The sequence below is a fragment of the Pinus tabuliformis genome, chromosome J (genome assembly GCF_031772625.1).
Source record: "Pinus tabuliformis cultivar Carrire ecotype Pingquan chromosome J, CPIR1, whole genome shotgun sequence".
Lineage (NCBI taxonomy): Eukaryota > Viridiplantae > Streptophyta > Pinopsida > Pinales > Pinaceae > Pinus > Pinus tabuliformis.
In genome coordinates, this window is record NC_142295.1 from 411154426 (window position 1) to 411172694 (window position 18269).

The following is an 18269-nucleotide window of genomic DNA, read 5'->3' on the forward strand; positions in this document are numbered from 1 at the left end:
TGTGAAGGCTGCAGTGTATATGTTTCGATATTTGTCGTAGGAAACTGCAAGTAATTTGTTTGATTAATTTAACAAATAGAAGAAACATTATCAGTTCCTACAATACGATTCAAGAACATTGAATTTTCACATGGTATCAGAGCACAAATCGTAAGCCGGAGAGCTCAGAGCAGAAGAGGAGAAGGAGGTTTGAATTTTTGCATAGGCAACAATTTGAAACCCTAGGGGTAGTGTATTTCCTTGGCCAGGAGGTTCAGTTTTTCGTGGAAATTTTACTTCTCTGAGTGAGTCGACAGAGAATAAAATTTTCTAGATCAAAGAGTACTAGAGGCAGAGGGAGTAGCAGTGGTTTCCTTGCAAAGCACATCCTCAGATGGGACGCATATTTTGCAGCAGTTCGATAGTGCAAATAGCGTCAGGAGGAAGGCAGAGCACACACTGAGGGAATTTCCTCAGGGGACTTCTAGCCAAGAAGTTCTAGTTTTCCTTGCCGAGCAGCAGTGGTTGTGTGCGGGATTTTTCACTCCAGAAGGGAGTGTGAATAGCTAGTTAGCAGCTGCGCAGAGGAGAAGACAAGGAATTCAACATTTTCAGAGAGATGACATCGGCTAGGTTGGGAGATCAAGATCGGTTGGACGAAGCGGCCAACTATGTGATCTAGAAGGCTAGAATTTCCTGCCTTCTAGATAAACATGATCTCAAGACATATATCGATAGTGTGGTAGTTGTACCCTCAGATGTAGATCCATTTAATAAATACAAGAAGGAGATGGTGAAAGCTAAGAGGTTGATTCTCGATGGGGTTTGAGATCACGTCGTATCTCACATAGCTGGCAAAGATACTAACTACGCTGTACAAAGGGTCTTACGAGAAGTGGAATATGTATCTTGAGGAGAAGCTGAGATGCACGAGGATGCAAAAAGGGGAGCATATAGACCCCTCCCTTACTAGGCTTTAGGATATCCGGGATCAGTTGTCTTTAGTAGGGTCAACTCGCCAACCTATAGAGTTTGTACGATTAGATTTGAACAAAATTTCCAAATAATGGCAAGTTTTTGTCTAAAGTATCTTGGGCAGAGAGAAATTGCTAGATTAGGAATGTATGTGGTTTGATCTGCAACATGAGGATATGAGGCGAGATCTTGTGAAGAGCACCATCAGTGGTGGTAGCAGCAGCAGTGGGACAAAACAAGTAAAGGAGGAGGAAGATGTGGCCCTTGCATCAAAGTGGCAACAGGAGCAGCGCAGGAGGAAGAAGGACATTTCCAAGATCAAGTGCTTCAGGTTTGGTGAGCTTGGCCACTACAACACTCAATGTCCTCTCAGAAAGAAGCATAAAGAGGAGAAGCAGGACCAGCAGGCTGCATCTACTAAGATCGACAGGTTGTCCTCCCGATTGGCGGAACAGTTTGCCATGATCATCAAGTTACCTTCAAGGGTTAGGTGGGGTGTGTTGACCACTATGTGTCAACGACCCATAGCAGTACACCCCCTTTTTTCACAAAAGGGATAGAGCATGATCGATGTGTCCATGCCTTCCAGCTATCATCATCAGCTTGATCATCATGTTATAATGTAAACCCATTATGCATGTATATGATGTAAATAATCTTAGCAGAACCGTGTTATGTATGTAACAACCTAGGTAAACCTACATTTCTAGTGACGATCTCCATTCTGGGAGGTTTTTTGTCTCACCGATCCATTCTCGGATAGTCAGCAGAGTTTTCCCCTCTAGTCTTACCCAAAGCTGGAATGGATTTTGTCGCTAGGATCTTAGGCGAGTCCTAGTGTTCTAGATCGAGTCTATAAAAAGGTGATCTGAGAATAATCCTAACTATTTGGTTAAGATATTTTATTACAAATTGCTTGGTCTGTTGGATTATATTTGTGTTGTAGAAATGGGTGGTCTGTGAGGGTATATTACAAATGGGTTTTCCCCCTTATGATATAAAAAATATAAAAATCATGATGTAAAGTGTCTTGAGGGTTGGAAAAATAATTTATCCCCTCATAGGTTAATTAATTAAATTTTTTGGCAAAAAATTAATTAAAATCCTAAGCCAGAAATTTAATTAATTCTAGGTCTTAAGTAAATTTAAATTCTCCAAAGGCAAAATTCGTTGGTCCTAAAAAATTAAATTTTAAAAGGTCCCGGGACTAACGTAAATTAATTATTTTGCTAAATTTTAAACCTTTGATCCCTGGGGATTAAGCCAAAGTCAAATTTTTTGGGAAATTAACTCAAAAATTCTATTTTGAGTTAATTAAAATGCATTTAATAAAAAATTTCGAATTTCCACAAGTATTTAAATATTTCAACAGATGAGAATAAAATAAATTTTAATCTTCATCAATGGTCGAGATTTCTTTGATGAGGATCACTCAAACTAGCCGTTGGAGGATTTATATTTAAATAGGAAGTCATTTGTCAGTTGATCCATCCGATATCTCAGTCATGTGCTTAGTAAGAAGCTCTTGTGTAATCTTTTTTTGGATAATAAAGAAAAACTTTGGGGTCAAATTTTGCTGGTGTTACTCTTCATGGGAATATTGTAAGATGTGTTGTTCTCATGCATAATTTTTTCTAAAGCCAATGGTGATAACTTCTAAAGAGTGATTTGAGTACAGGTATCTTGCTCAGCCACTGGGGTTTGAGTAATAATTTAAATTTTGAACATAATAGCAGGTATCTCTATTTGTCTGAATTTTATTATTATTTTTTCGCTCTATTTTTTATGGTTGGATTGAGTTTTGTAGGGAAATCTTGATTTTAGATCCTCAGGCGTTAGGGAAAGTGTTAAGTTGGACCAGCCAACTCCCGATGTATGTTTCCTGAAGAACCCAACTAAATTAGCTTCGGGCTTATCATAAGATTTTTTGTTGGTGATGCATGAAGGGTTTCAAGTTAGCACCTTCTTTAAAATTTTAAAAATCTTTTAATTTTTGTGCATCATAATGATAGATCTGGCTAATTAGAGCCTGCAATTTGTAAATTTTGTAATTATTTTTCTGGGTTTTTGGGGTTTTTAGTTTTATCATTATATATATCGTTTCTAGGTGTTTTGTTCTCCTTTTTGCAGCTGCAGATCTGAAGGGAAATTTTCTTTGAAGCCAAATCTAGGCCCTGGAGGGTAAGATCTGGGCCCAATATCATTTTGCAGGGACATTTTATTCAACTTTTTTATAGTCCAAGGGTTTTAAAATTTTAAATCTGGAAATTTTACAATCATTTCAAGGCCAATCTGAAGCATAAAAATATATTGATGTGAAATTCAATTTTTCTGGGTTTATTTTGGGTTTTTTGAGGCTACCGCTGGCTGCCTAGGTTTTTCTTTTTTATTCTTCTTGCTGTAGAAAATTTCGATTTCTTTTAAGAGAATCCTTTTGCAGCTTCTTGTCTTTGTTGCATTCTCTCCATCACTGCTTGCATCTTTTTCGCTGGTTGAGGCTCCCTCTTTTTCGACCTGCAAAAACGAGTCCCTTTACCCCTCTTTCCTACTCGCTAAACCCTTGGCCCTCTATCACAGCTTCCTAATCCGTGTCCAAACTCCTCTCCGCGGCCGTATTCTGCTCCTTTCCGCCTGCAAAAGCCCTTGGCCGCAACATTCTCCCTCTTCCGCAGCTTCCTCATCGCTCCCGTCGCCTGCTTTCTTCGCTTCTCTGCAACTTCCATTTCTCCTCTGCTCGCTGCTTTACTTCCCAACCTGCCTCCCTTTGCCTTCTCTTGCATCTTGTCTCCTCCTCGCAGACTTGCATTGTCCTCTCCTTCGATCTTCAAAGTCACGGCTCTTACCCCATCCTGCCGTCGTCAAGCTCCTCTTGACCTGCACTGCATACAAACACACAAACAATCCGATTCTCCTTTTTTTATTATTCATTTGTATGCATTAGGGCTAGTCTCTTTAAAATTCGATTTCATTTTATTGATTTTTTTATATCTTTTCTACTTTTTGTTTTTTTTTTTTTTTTTTTAATTCAAAATTTTTTTGGGCTTTCGACCTTTTTCTTATTTTTTACTTTAATGACTTTAGTTTTGTTTTCATTCTTCTTATTTATTTATTTATTTATATTTTGTTTCATAAACAAAAATTTAAAACATAAAAAAAATTAAAATAAAAAATAAAATAAAAATAAAAATAAAAATATTTTTTTTTTTTACTTTAGAATTGCTAAGGAATTGAATCAAAAGAAGAACTTAAGCCCTCACATTTTATTTTTTTTAATTTTTATGTGGCGTATGGCCCATAAAATTTAAATTTAATTAAGTACTTTTGATTTTTTATTTGTTTGGTCACATTAAAAAATTTAATTGCCACATTAAATTTGTTTCATAAGCTTAGCATTTAACTAAGGGATAATTAAAATTCTGATCTAAAGTTCCTTGGTGTCTTTTGTGCTAAGTGTAAAATTTTAAATTTTGTGGTAGTGATTTCTCTATTGTCAAGTGCATTTAATGTTTTACAATCATATCTAGATTGACTATATGAGAAAGATAAATTCTAGATCTGGGATCATTGCTTAGCAGTTAAATTCTTCACGATATTTATTTGCTAGAATATATTGCATGATAAAGTTTTGGGCATTTACATTTAATCGTTCATAATCGCCACTTTCACTACATTTATAAATTGCTCTGGATAACTTGTTTTTATCTACTTTTTGGTTAATTGAATATAAAGGCATTGGTCTATAATTCTATCTTGTGGTTGTGTCTTATTCGTATTAATTCTTTGATCTATTCATCTCAGTTAACCATGACTTATTATATATTCTACAAGTTGTTCATCCTTAACTCTCCTAGAGCCTGTGTTCCACAGGCTATCCTCATTCATTTACCCCTAGGGACTACCCCCTTGACTTGTCTAGGATAGAGCCTAAACGGAGTGAGTAAGGATTAGAGTGACAATCCTTACTCTGAGCGTTGTCGTCGTGCTTAGACACTCTGTGTGACAACAAGGTGATTTGGAGTTGTAGCCCCAGAGAGGTACAGGATGAGCAGGATTATTGCGGAGGTCCACCTCATGAATCAATACCTTGATACGGGTGCCCATAGCATGCAGTAGCAGGATGGATCAGTGGCAGTTGGTGCAGTTAGGTGCCAGAGTGACAGATGCAGTAGCTAGTAGCGATCAGAGACTGAGCAATGTAGAGCAGAGTTGGTAGCAGTGCAGTTGGCACAAAGTAGAGTCAGCAGTAGCACAGAGGCTTCAGTGACAGAGCAGAGTCTAGCAGCAGTCAGGACTCAGATGACAAATGCATCATACCGACCATAGTTGGTTCAGTGTTTTGGATGTTCTTCCGCTGCAGTTGTTGCAGTTGCAACAACAACGATTGGAGAAGGTTGAAGTGTAGTTGCAGTGTTGGTAGCAGTTCAGCAGGGCCTGCAGCAGCACAGATGCAAAAATCAAAGTTGTGTAGTAGTTGATGGGCAACAGAGCCAGACATCAACAGTGCAACAAGAGATGGTGTAGAGACAAAGTGATGCTTCAGTGGGGTGCAATACTACACCACATTTTTGGCTAAGAGGGGGTGTTGATTTCTGTAGCATCGGATGTGCTCTAGCCTTGAGATTTTGCAGACAGGCTAAGACACATGCATTCTCCAAGACCTAGAAATTGTTTGGGAAAATTCCACCTAGAGATGGTTTAATTAAAATAATTAATCATTTTTAATGTATTTCTAAGTCTAAATATGATTAATTAAAGAGTATTAATTAAATCTAGTGTGAATCTTCTAGATAAAGACAAGAATCAACTCCCAGTTAATATTAGCCCTTGATTATGTTTTAATCTTGGCCGTTGGTGCTCCAACGAGAGATTATATGAAGGAGCTTGATAGGCACTTGGAGAGCACGCCGAGATAGTGAGATCTAGAGATCGAATTTCTCAAGAGTAGCAATGCTAAGTTGTTGAGGGAGATCGAATGATCTTCTTATAGTGAGCGGCAGGATAGTAGACCAGAGGGTATTTTTCCGGTCCTGGTGAGTGCAAGGCAGTGAAGGGATCGAGAGGTACAAAGAGGCAGCGCAGTGCTTCAGAGGGAGTCTGCAATTTTGCTGGGAGCAGTCGAGATCTAGTGCCGGAAGTCGTGGTGCGAGATCAGAGGACTAGAGAGTCGAGTTCTAGTTAGCAAATCGATCAGTTGGAAGGGTGACACAACTGCTATAATCTGTGACACAGTGACTGCGTGAGCCCACACAGAGACTGCGCAGAGGTAGCATGGGGCTTAGCCATCCAGGACTTGGATCAGAGTCGGATCGCCAGTGACAGTGTGAGAATATTTCTCACTACCTCTTTGCCAGTTTATTCTCTGTATCAGATTGCTAGTTTGGGCATCTAAAGATTTGTACTCAGATTACTACTGCATAATAATTAAAACCCTCAGCTCACCGGTTTTCCCACATTGGATTTTGTCAGGCATCTTTGTCCAAAAACAACGGTGTTTATTGTGTGTGTGCATCTGTTCTTCCAATGTTTTTATTTCTTCCACAGTATTGTATTTGTGAAGGCTACAGTGTATATGTTTCAATATATGCCGTAGGAGACTACAATTAATTTGTTTGGTTAATTTAACAAATAGAAGAAACATTATCAGTTGCTGCAGTAGGATTCAAGATCACCGAATTTTCACAATCGCATTAATTGTTGAGAGTAGGTACAATCATATACTTTTGATCTTGCTAACATGACTTGCAAACTATTAATGATAACCAGCCACTGACCAATTAAAAATATGCAAGTGGAGTTATAGCATTTACTACACAAATCATAGAAATATAAATATATTGACTTAACAAGTGTTTTTCCAATCGTTTATACCTGTGGGTTGCCTAGTCAGTGGAATCGGTAGCTAATATAAAGCCTACTAAGATTCAACTCCTGCTAGTAACATGTGTGTTTGTGCTTGTGCTTGTGGATGCACACCAGTGCACACAATAGTTTGGGTTAGGTGGAGGTCTTGGATGACTGTAAATTCCATCTGCTTTGCTGAAAATTGAGCAAATTGAATTGTGCTAATGGATCATTGTAATGCTAAATCTGGGCACATTAGCCTAATTGTTACAAGGGGAGGGGAATATTTTACTTGAAAGAATTATAGATTGTCTTTCAATGATCACTCTATTAATGTTCAGTTGATCATGGTGAATTCCTTACTATTGATCCAGATTTTATGAAATCAATATAAACTAAGATATAATTCCAATGTCTAATCATTATCTAAAAATAAGCTTATTTTGAATCAACCTGAAAAAATTTCTCCTCTTCACATCTGTTACTTTGATTTTCTTGTCTGAACCAAGCTTGAGCATGCTTCTAATTGGACGTTGAATGCTGATACTGTATCCGGTTAAGCATCATTCTTTTTCTTGTACAATAAGATACAGGTTATGTTTCGGGAATGGAAGCTAATATGAGAGTGTGTATTGCAGGAATGTCCTACCACTTAATGTTTTCTATATATCACTTTTAAACATTTTCTTTTTGCACTTTCAGTATTTCATTTTCTTTCAGTGAATATGGAAAGCGTTACATGAACTGAGTGTGGTATTTCTACAGCAAGGAAAGATAGCCTTCTTATCTAGAGCATAGGTGGATGGAAGTTTGAATTTTGAAAATTATCATAATCTAGTTTATAATATACAGTCCTTAGGTTGACTACTTTTATCAAGTCTTATTCTTGCATGCCTACTTACTTGAACATATTGTTGTGTTAGGGACTTGAGCTTTAATAATTTTACAGGAGGAATTCCAGATTCAATCCAAAATTTGAGCACGCTGACAATTTTGTAAGTGTATTGCTGGACCAACCTATATTTATTCCAATCAAAAACATTCTCACAATTATGTGAACTGCAATGTTTTTCTCTGAAAATTCTATCAAACCTAATATATGGCAGGTCACAAGTCAAATCACCTGTGAGATAACTTACATTGCAATAATTGCAGGTTGCTTGGAAATAACAGTTTATCAGGAAAACTTCCTTCCCAAAAGAGTGCATCCCTTGCATACCTGTAAAGTTCTTTCTTTCCGTTTCTCTCTCTCATAGACCTTAACAAAGAAACAAGAAATAAATACATATGCATACATTCATTTGTTTGCTTATTTCTTAGATTGTTGGATAGAATATGAATGCCCATCCACATAGATATGCATATTTCTCACAGGATTTTGGATTGATGCATATGCATATTAGATGCTCCTACCATAAGAGACTAATTTAATATGTACAAGGAGGATTGCCAAAATATATGTATGGCGTTTATGTTTGATGGGAGAAAAGTCAGTTTGGCAACCAATGGTTCGATCAGCTTATCATATTTGTCCTTATTTTATTTGTCACTGTATTTCATCCAGTAATATAGTCTTCCCATAAAGCACACTTAATCTTACTATCCAAGTACTTCTTAGTATCTCCAACAACCCTTTTTATGTTCATGATGAGATTTTGTAATATCTCCAATTTTGTAAGCAAGGGAGTCATTAAGGAATTTTGACCAATTTTAGTAATATTAATTAAAAAGGGGCAAATATTATTGGAGAAAGGTGGCTAGTATTATTTTGTTGGAGAATAGCGGCAAATTATTATTTTATTAAAATGGCAGCAAAAGTAACTTAGTGGAAAATGGCCCCCACCAATAAAATAATATTAAAAATGAGTCTAGAAGCATGAGAAAAAATTATAAAAGGAGGATGGACTCATTTTGTGGATTATCTTTTGACTATTACATTTCACCTTTCATCTTCTCTTGGGGTTGTTTAGCACAAGAAGAAAAGTGTTGTTTACCACAGGAATTCTGAGCGGATGTTCCACCCTCATTTCGGAGAACTTCGAGTGTCTCCCTAGTGAGGAAGTTTGGGAGTTCAATTCAGGGCTTCCCTTTGAACTTATTGTATGAGATTAGATCAGTTTTGCGCATTTCTTGGGCACAAGAGGAGTTCGTGGTATATCTTTTGGAGTAATAGCTGTGGTTTAGAGATTTTGGGCTTTGGAGAGAGTTTTTCCCTTGGTTGTAGCAGGAGTTTGTTGGAATTTTGAAGGGCAGAGATTGAGGTAATCTCCAAGGCCAAATTTCTCTCATTTATACAGTGCACAAAGCTCATTGATTGAGGCTTGTGCAGGAGAGAGTGTGATGTCCCCACTTTGCAAGTTTTGCTAAAAAATACATTTTTGCACAATTTTGACATTTTGACATGGTTGACTTAGGAAAAAGTGGGTTAGGAGGACCCCACTTGACATTTTGATAAAAGAAGGCTCCAAAAATAAGAAAAGAAGGAAAATTAAAAGGTTAGTGGAATGTAGGGGCCACTCCAAGAAGGAATTCACACCCCTTAGGAGAACTCGCACTTGTGGGAAGGAAGAGAGAAGGGAGTTTGATTTGTGGAGCCCACATGGAGAGAGGAGGGGAAGCAAGGATAAATAGAGGTGGAAGACCTCATTTTGGGATTTTTTCCAAACTCATAATTGAACCCTTGTTTTCTTGAGCTGCTGAGCCAAGTCAACATCGTGTTGTTCAACACAAGAGATTTCCGGGCGGGAATCTCACCTCCATCTTTGGTGGACTTTGAGTGCCACCCTAGGGGAGTTGATTGCTACATCTCGGGGCTGTTCCAAGGAGATTTACAAGTGAATTCGGCCATCATTTGGAGTAGACTGGGAGCAGAAGAAGGTGCATGCATTCTTGGGAGAAATAGCTACAAGGCATATTGGTTTTTGGGCTTTTCGAGGAGTGATTTCCTTGATACTTGCTAGAGTTTTTGGGTGATTTTCAGGTCTGAAGTAAAGGGAGTTTGGAGAGGGTTTTTTGTTTCTTTTTCGCAGTGTGCAGAGGGTCACTAGCTAGACCTATGCGTGGTGTAGAGCTGTGGGATTTGAGGAGAGATACTTGCTAGGATTTGAAGGTATTTCCAAAGGAATTTGCAGAGGAGATTTTCAAAGGGGATTTTGGGCTTGAAAGCAACATTCTTCCTTCAGTTGTGCATACACCAGGCAGAGAAAGGAGTGTGCAATTTTGGGGCTTTCCAAACAAGCCGGAAGTAGGCCAATCCCTTGCTGGGTTTTTGTGGGTTTGAGGTGTAGAGGCTCTGGCTAGTTTCACTAAATTTTCTGAGCAGTTTGGAGGGCTAAGTCAACAATTCATTCCCAACAGTTGCAACAATTATTTATGGCTAGGCACATTGCTTGCAAAAGAGCCATTTTCAGCACTTGGGTTTTTACCTTGCTTGTTGTAGCAAGCCCAGGTTCATCTATCTCCATATATTTGTACTCCATCTTGTTCTATTAATAGAATGAATTAGCTTGGTGCATTTTTTTGTGTTTTACATCGTCATTTTTGCATGGGTTAAAATTTTGTGTTGCATGCTAGTATTGTTATCACTGTTATTTCCTGTTATGGATATTACAGTGGTATCAGAGTCTTGATCTTGGCCCGGCTGTGGAAGAAAACCCTTCTATGACCCCAAAAGATAGACAAAACATTACTTATTGAAGGAAGAGCTATAGGGAGTAGGGAGAGTGAGTTAGAAATTACCTCAGATCTAGAGGTTCCTAAGCAAGGGACAAAAGAAACAAGCATGGGGGACAAAAAGGACGCAACCTTCCAAAGCCTCTTGAAGGATTTGAATTATCTGGAAAAGGTGCAGAAAGCAATGTTGCAGGACATTAAGCAGCAGAATCGTAATAGGGACATCCATAGGGATTTCATAGGGGGAGAGAGCTCGGGTGCATCACATCAGTTCAACCACCATTCCCCTACGAGCCACCCTCACATTTACAGTGGACCAACTAGGTATACTATACCCACGTTCTTGGCTCTAGGTGCTTGGGGAGTTGTAGGGTTAGGACGAGATGCCTATGGGGGAGTACTTTCATGAGTGGTAGTCCCAAGGGGAGGAGTTTTGAGCTGCCTTGAGCTTCAAGGATTATTGCCTGCTCACACAAGGAAATAAGGGCAAGGGAGCGAGAGGCTCATACACGCAGAGCTCAAATCTACAATGTACCATTCAGAGGTTGTACCTTCCCACTTTTGATGGGTCTTCCAAGTGCACTACTAGGGCATGGGTGGAGAAACTAGACACATATTTTTAGCTTAATCAAATGACGGAGCTGGAAGCCATTAAAATGGCTACCTTGCACTTAGAGGGGGAGGCCCATGATTGGTGGTTCCATGGATTATCTATACTAGGGCATGCCAGTGTGACCTCTTATTAGTAATTCATACAGAGAGTTGTAGAACGTTTTGACAAGAGGGATCCTAAGGTAGGCTTTAGAGAGCTGACACAACTCAAGAAAATAGGCAACCCAGAGCATTACATAGAAGAGTTTTTGATGGTGTCATTGAAAGTTCTAGACTTATAGAAGGCAAAGAGAGTTTTTCTATTTGTGGAGGGATTAGTGTTGAAATTTGTTACCGGAGGACAGGTGGTTCCCTTAGGCTTTGATCTTTGGCCTAGGGAAAAGTTTCCAAAAAAATTTAATTTTTCTCCTAAAGTGACTTTATAATTTTATAAAGTTAAATCTAATTTAAAAGTGACTTTAAGTGATAAAGTTACTAAGTCTAATTTTAAAGTGACTTTTATAAAGTCAATGAAAAATTAGAAATGAAAAGTGACTTTGGAAATAAATGACTAAGTGGGTCTTTATTAAAGTGGGGTGAATTAAAAAATAAAAAGTGAGATTTAAATGAGCATTTAATCTCAGCCATTGATCTAAATCTATTTTATCCATTGGATTTAGAGATCACCCGAAAGTCACTTGGATCACCCAAAAGTCATTTGGAGTTATATTAAGGGAGGAAAAGGAGGAAAAGATCACATTCGATTCAATTCTTTCATGAGCAGATTGGGAGAAGGAGAGCAAGAGAGCAAGAGAGATTTCTGAGCAGGGAGGAGAAGGGGGCATCAGCTTGGCACACATTCCAAGGCAGCAGTTGAGCAAATTTGTACAGCTCATTCAGCACACAGTGAAAGACAGATTTTGGCACGATTTTCGAGAGGTTTGCAGAAAAATCGAGGAGCAGTTTGCTGGTTTTTCTGCACGCAAAACGAGGGCCATACAACAACATTTAATGCTGAAAGTGGGCACGAAAATCGAGGAGACCGTACAACATTTATTGCTGTCCTGTTTGCTGTAATTTCCAGTTTGTTGTGAAGCATGGGAAAAGAGATAAGTTGTAAATTTGCTTGCTGATTTTTTTGCTGAAAATTTATCACTGTAAAAGGCAATTTTCAGAAATAAAGAAGAGCTCTCAAACTGGTTTTCCCCAAGGGTTGTAGGGGGTTTTTCCAAGGTCACATTGACCAAAAATCTCAGTGTTTAAATGTGTTTTAATGGCTGTTTATTACTGCTGATTTTTATTTCTGCAATTTCCAGCATTCTGTAAAATTTCCAGAATTTGTGTTTTCAGCAAATTTATTTTTTCAGCTTGTTAAATGTATGGTTATGGGAAAGGACATTTAACTATATGGGAGAAACTGAAAACCGGGGTGGGAAAACAAAAATTTCTACATGGTATCAGAGCTTGAGTGCTGAAGGGCAGTTTGGGACAGCAAAAAGAAAAATTACAGTTGCTGATTTTTCACTCAAAAAATTCCAGCAAGCTGATTTTTTCATAAACAACAGTTTTATCTTTACTACAACAGTGCTATTTTTCAGTTTTAGGGCAACAGGATGTCATTGGGATTGAGGGTGGAGGATAGGCTGGATGGGCATATAAATTACAGCGTTTGGAAGGAGAGAATGCAGAGTATTTTTGAGGAGGCAGAAGTCTGGGATATCATGGTGCATACCACACAGAACCCTGTTGTTGTGCCTACTGATGCTACTCAGTTGACAGCTTATAATAAAAAGAACAACAAGGGTAAGAGGCTGATTCTAGACGGAATTAAAGACCATTGCATTCCTCATGTGAGAGGAAAGAGCAATGCCCATGAGATGTGGACAACATTGTCCAATCTCTACCAGAGTACCAATGAGAACCGGAAGATGGTCTTGAAGGAGAAGCTGAAGAACAATAAGATGGGTAATGATAGTGCAGCTGGATATCTCACAAAGATTACTAATGTGAGAGATGAGTTGGCAGTGATTGGAGAGGCCATTCCACCCACTGAGTTGGTGCGGATTGCAGTGAATGGCCTCCCCCGTTCATGGTTGAACTTTGTTGATGGGGTTTGTGCACGTGAGACCCTTCCCTCATGGGAGAGGTTTTGGGATGATTGCATTCAGACAGAGATCAGGAAAGGTCAGCTTGGGGCAGCCAAGCCAGTTGAACAGGATGATGATGTAGCACTGGTGGCAGGAGGCAATAAAGGCAAAGGGAAGAGCCAGGCTTCCACAAGCAGTGGTGGGGGCAAAGGCAAAGGTAAAGGTAAACAGGGGAATACACAGAAGCACTATTCCAAGGTGAAGTGTTGGAATTGTCAAAAGATGGGACACTATGTAATTGTGTGTCCGGAGAAGAAGAAGAAGAAGGGGAAGAACTAGGACGTGGCAGCTTCAGCAGAGATTGAGAACTTTGCTGGTCGTTTTGACCGATAGTTTGCGTTCACTACGTGTGAGTCCTCTAGTGCAGGATCACTTGCCACACAGGTTCAAAGGGAGCATGCTTTTCCCTCGATTAGCGGAGCATCTTCAGGTATCTGGTATGTGGACAGTGGGGCTTCACGTCATATGACAGGAGTCCGTGAGTACTTCTCAGAGCTTTTAGAGAGTGGCACTGATATTGAGGTAGTACTCGGTGATGACAGAGTTGTTAGAGCAGTCGGGGTGGGGACAGTGACATTTCAGAGGGAGTCCAAACCTCCCTTGAAGGTGTCAGAGGTTCTTTATGTGCCAGGGATGAGGAAGAACCTCATATCCGTCTCAGCTTTGGAGGACAGAGGATATGAGGTACTGTTCAGGGGAGGACAGGTGTTGATGTATACCAGGGGCACTCCAGCTGATTCAGCTAGAGTGATAGGTGTACGCCATGCAAAGGTGTACAAGTTTGCATTCCAGCCCCTTTTGGCATTGAGCAGTAGTACCGACAGCAGAGCTAGCAGTTCTGAGCTGTGTGAGATTTGGCACCGCAGGATGGGACATATGTATCATGGAGCCTTGAGGACATTGCGGGAGATCACTACAGGTGTGCCAGATTTCAGTACTGATCACTTTGATACTTGCAGAGGTTGTGCGATGGGCAAATTTGCCAAATCCCCTTTTCCCAGCAGTGACAGCAGAGCGACGGGGATAATTGATTTGATTCATTCCGATGTGAGCGGTCAGATGTCTCATGTTTCCTTGAGTGGATATGAATACTATGTTTTATTCATTGATGATCACTCCAGGAGGACCTGGATTTATTTTTTGAAGACCAAGAGTGAGGTCTTCAAGCAGTTTCAGGAGTTCAGAGCTCTTGTGGAGACTCAGACAGGTCGAAAGATCAAGTCCTTGAGGTCGGACAATGGAGGAGAGTACACCCTTGGAGAGTTTGTTGACTATTGTGCGGAGGCAGGCATTAGGAGGGAGTTCACTGTTCCTTACAACCCCCAGCAGAACGAGGTTGCGGAGAGGAAGAACAGATCCATCATAGGGGCTGCCAAAGCCATGTTACATGATCAGGGGTTGCCATTGTTCTTGTGGGCAGAGGCTTGCAACACAGTTGTTTACTTAAAGAATAGGAGTCTGCATCGTGCCTTGGGGCACATGACTCCGGAGGAGGCTTTCTCTGGGAAGAAGCCTGATATTGGTCATCTTCATATCTTTGGATGCATTACATACTCCTATATACCCAAGGAGAAGAGGACCAAGCTAGAGCGCACCGCAGAGAAGGGTATCTTTGTGGGCTACAGTGAGACCTCAAAGGCCTTTCGGATTTACATTCCTGCACAGAGGAGAGTTGTTGTCAGACGGGATGTGAAGTTCGAGGAGGACAGGGCCTTTAGGAGGTCACGGGAGTTAGAGTATCTGGATCAGCCAGACCCTCAGCAGCAGTTGAGTCAGTTGCAGGGATCCAGTGGGCAGGGATCAAGAGGATCCGGAGGTACATCTATGAGGATGTCAGGTCTGTCAGTGAGCAGTGGCTCGCCGAGCCAAAGGGGTGGTGCTCCGGGCAGCATGCAGAGCAGTTCACAGAGCAGTTCGCTAGGGAGTCCATTGATGGACAGTTCACACGGCGCCTCAGCTTCTACAGGTTCAGGTGCAGGCAGGAGGACAACAGACAGACAGTCAGGAGTTCAGGCTACTGATGGTGATGAGGAGGAGTTTCATTCTCCTATGGGAGAAGCATGCTCAGGGAAGAGAAAGCCCAAGTGGCTTCAGGACACCTTGAGAGATGCCACATCTGTTGCTGAGCCAAAGAGGCCGGTCAGAGAGAGTAGACCACCCGAGAGGTTTTGTAGCTATATGGCGATGGTTACCAGCATCCTTGACTCTGAGCCTTCTAGCTATGAGGAGGCAGCTAGCCAGCAGGTCTGGAGAGAGGCCATGCAGGAGGAGTATTCTTCTATCATGAAGAATGATGTTTGGGAGGTGGTGCCGAAGCTTGAGGGAAAATCCGTGGTTACTTCCAGATGGCTTTACAAGGTAAAGCATGCTGCAGATGGCAGCATTGAGAAATTCAAAGCGAGGTTTGTGGCTAGAGGGTTCTCCCAGGTAGAGGGAGTTGATTATGAGGAGACCTTCGCTCCCGTGGCTCGATATACTTCGATCCGCTCCATTATATCGATAGCAGCAGAGATGGGTTGGAAGATCCACCAGATGGATGTGAAGACCGCATTTCTCAATGGCTTCATACAGGAGGAGGTGTACATTGAGCAGCCACAGGACTTTGAGGTGCATGGGAAGGAGTCCCATGTGTGCAGACTGAAGAAGGCCCTTTATGGCCTGAAGCAAGCTCCCAGAGCTTGGTACTCCAGGATAGATACATATTTGCAGGGGATGGGTTGCACAAAGAGTGAGGCAGATCCGAACCTTTACTTTATTGTGATTGGTGAGGAGCCTCTCATTCTAGTGCTGTATGTGGATGACTTGATCATTACAGGTGCAGAGAGACTCATAGAGCGCTGCAAGAGAGATCTTGCGACGGAGTTTGAGATGAAGGACATCGGCTTGATGCATTACTTTTTGGGTTTGGAGGTGTGGCAGGAGGAGGGGCATTTCTTCCTGGGGCAGGGGAAGTATATTGTGGACATCCTTAGCATATTCCACATGGAGGATTGTAGACCCATGTCGACACCGATGATCACCAATTGGAAGAAGCTTCATGCTTCGGATTCCGAGTTGGTGGATCCCACATTGTACAGGCAGCTGATTGGTTCCTTTATGTATTTGGTCAACACTAGACCAGATATCTGTTTTGCAGTCAACACAATGAGTCAGTTTATGTGTGAGCCTAGGAAGGTTCACTGGGTGGCTGCAAAACACATTTTGCGGTACTTGCAGGGGACAGTGGATTATGGTTTGGACTACAGGCAGGGAGATGGAGTGAGATTGGCAGGGTACACTGATTCTGATTGGGCAGGTTGTGCTTCTGATAAGAAGAGCACTTCAGGGTGTTGTTTTGGGTTGGGTTCAGCAGTAGTGTCATGGTTCAGCCGGAAGCAGCAGTCAATAGCACTGAGTTCAGCGCAAGTAAAGTATATGGCAGCCAGTCTAGCTAGTTGTGAGGCTATCTGGCTTCGCAAGATGTTGTTTGGCTTATTTGGTCAGCCGTTGAGACCTTCAGTGATTTACTGTGATAATCAGAGTTGCATTAAACTCACGGAGAATCCAGTATTTCATGACAGGTCAAAGCATATCGGGATCAGATATCATTTCATCAGAGACTATGTTCAGAAGGGAGTTGTGAAGCTTGAGTATATTTCAACTGATGAGCAGGTTGCATATATCCTTAACAAAGCCCTACCACGGGGCAAGCATGTCTACTTCAGAGAGAAGATGGGTGTGGTGAGGAACACCTTCATCGGTAAGAGGGAGTGTTGAAATTTGGTACTGGAGGACAGGTGGTTCCCGTAGGCTTTGATCTTTGGCCTAGGGAAAAGTGTCCAAAAGAATTTAATTTTTCTCCTAAAGTGACTTTATAATTTTATAAAGTTAAATCTAATTTAAAAGTGACTTTAAGTGATAAAGTTACTAAGTCTAATTTTAAAGTGACTTTTATAAAGTCAATGAAAAATTAGAAAGGAAAAGTGACTTTGGAAATAATTGACTAAGTGGGTCTTTATTAAAGTGGGGTGAATTAAAAAATAAAAAGTGAGATTTAAATGAGCATTTAATCTCAGCCATTGATCTAAATCTATTTCAGCCATTGGATTTAGAGATCACCCAAAAGTCACTTGGATCACCCAAAATTCATTTGGAGTTATATTAAGGGAAGGAAAGGAGGAAAAGATCACATTCGATTCAATTCTTTCATGAGCAGATTGGGAGAAGGAGAGCAAGACAACAAGAGAGATTTCTGAGCACGGAGGAGAATGAGGCAATAGCTTGGCACACATTCCAAGGCAGCAGTTGAGCAGATTTGTACAGCTGATTCAGCACACAATGAAAGGCAGATTTTGGCACGATTTTCGAGGAGAGGTTTGCACAAAAATCGAGGAGCAGTTTGTTGGTTTTTCTGCACGCAAAACGAGGGCCATACAGCAACATTTAATGCTGAAAGTGGGCACGAAAATCGAGGAGACCATACAACATTTATTGCTGTCCTGTTTGCTGTAATTTCCAGTTTGCTGTGAAGCATGGGAAAAGAGATAAGTTGTAAATTTGCTAGCTGATTTTTTTGCTGAAAATTTCTCACTGTAAAAGGCAATTTTCAGAAATAAAGAAGAGCTCTCAAACTGGTTTTCCCCAAGAGTTGTAGGGGGTTTTTCCAGGGTCACATTGACCAAAAATCTCAGTGTTAAAATGTGTTTTAATGGCTGTTTATTATTGCTGATTTTTATTTCTGCAATTTCTAGCATTCTGTAAAATTTTCAGAATTTGTGTTTTCACCAAATTTATTTTTTTCAGCTTGTTAAATGTATGGTTATGGGAAAGGGCATTTAACTATATAGGAGAAATAAGGATAAACTGAAAACCGGGGTGGGAAAACAGAAATTTCTACAATTAGTTGAGCCCTTGCGTAGGCTAGTGAGTTCAAGCATACCTGCTACTCTCCAGGATGCAGTGAGTCATACCCGGGATTTGCAGGATGCAATCCCTAAGACCAGAGCGCCAATACCCACTCAGCGCACTATTCCATAGAGAGGCAGAGACACCAAAACCCCAGCGCAGAGGGAGATTCATGTTGAT

At 40.6% G+C, this 18269-nt stretch overlaps 1 protein-coding gene across 1 annotated transcript in view; it reads left to right on the plus strand.

Moving 5' to 3' along the window:
* Window positions 1–18269, plus strand: part of LOC149227579 (uncharacterized) — a 472348-nt gene that overhangs the window by 237610 nt on the left and 216469 nt on the right. The window contains exons 12-14 of the mRNA XM_089380541.1: window positions 3085–3135; window positions 7719–7790; window positions 7951–8016. Coding sequence (XP_089236667.1) covers window positions 3085–3135; window positions 7719–7790; window positions 7951–8016 — 189 coding nt within the window. The remainder of the gene's footprint in view (window positions 1–3084; window positions 3136–7718; window positions 7791–7950; window positions 8017–18269) is intronic.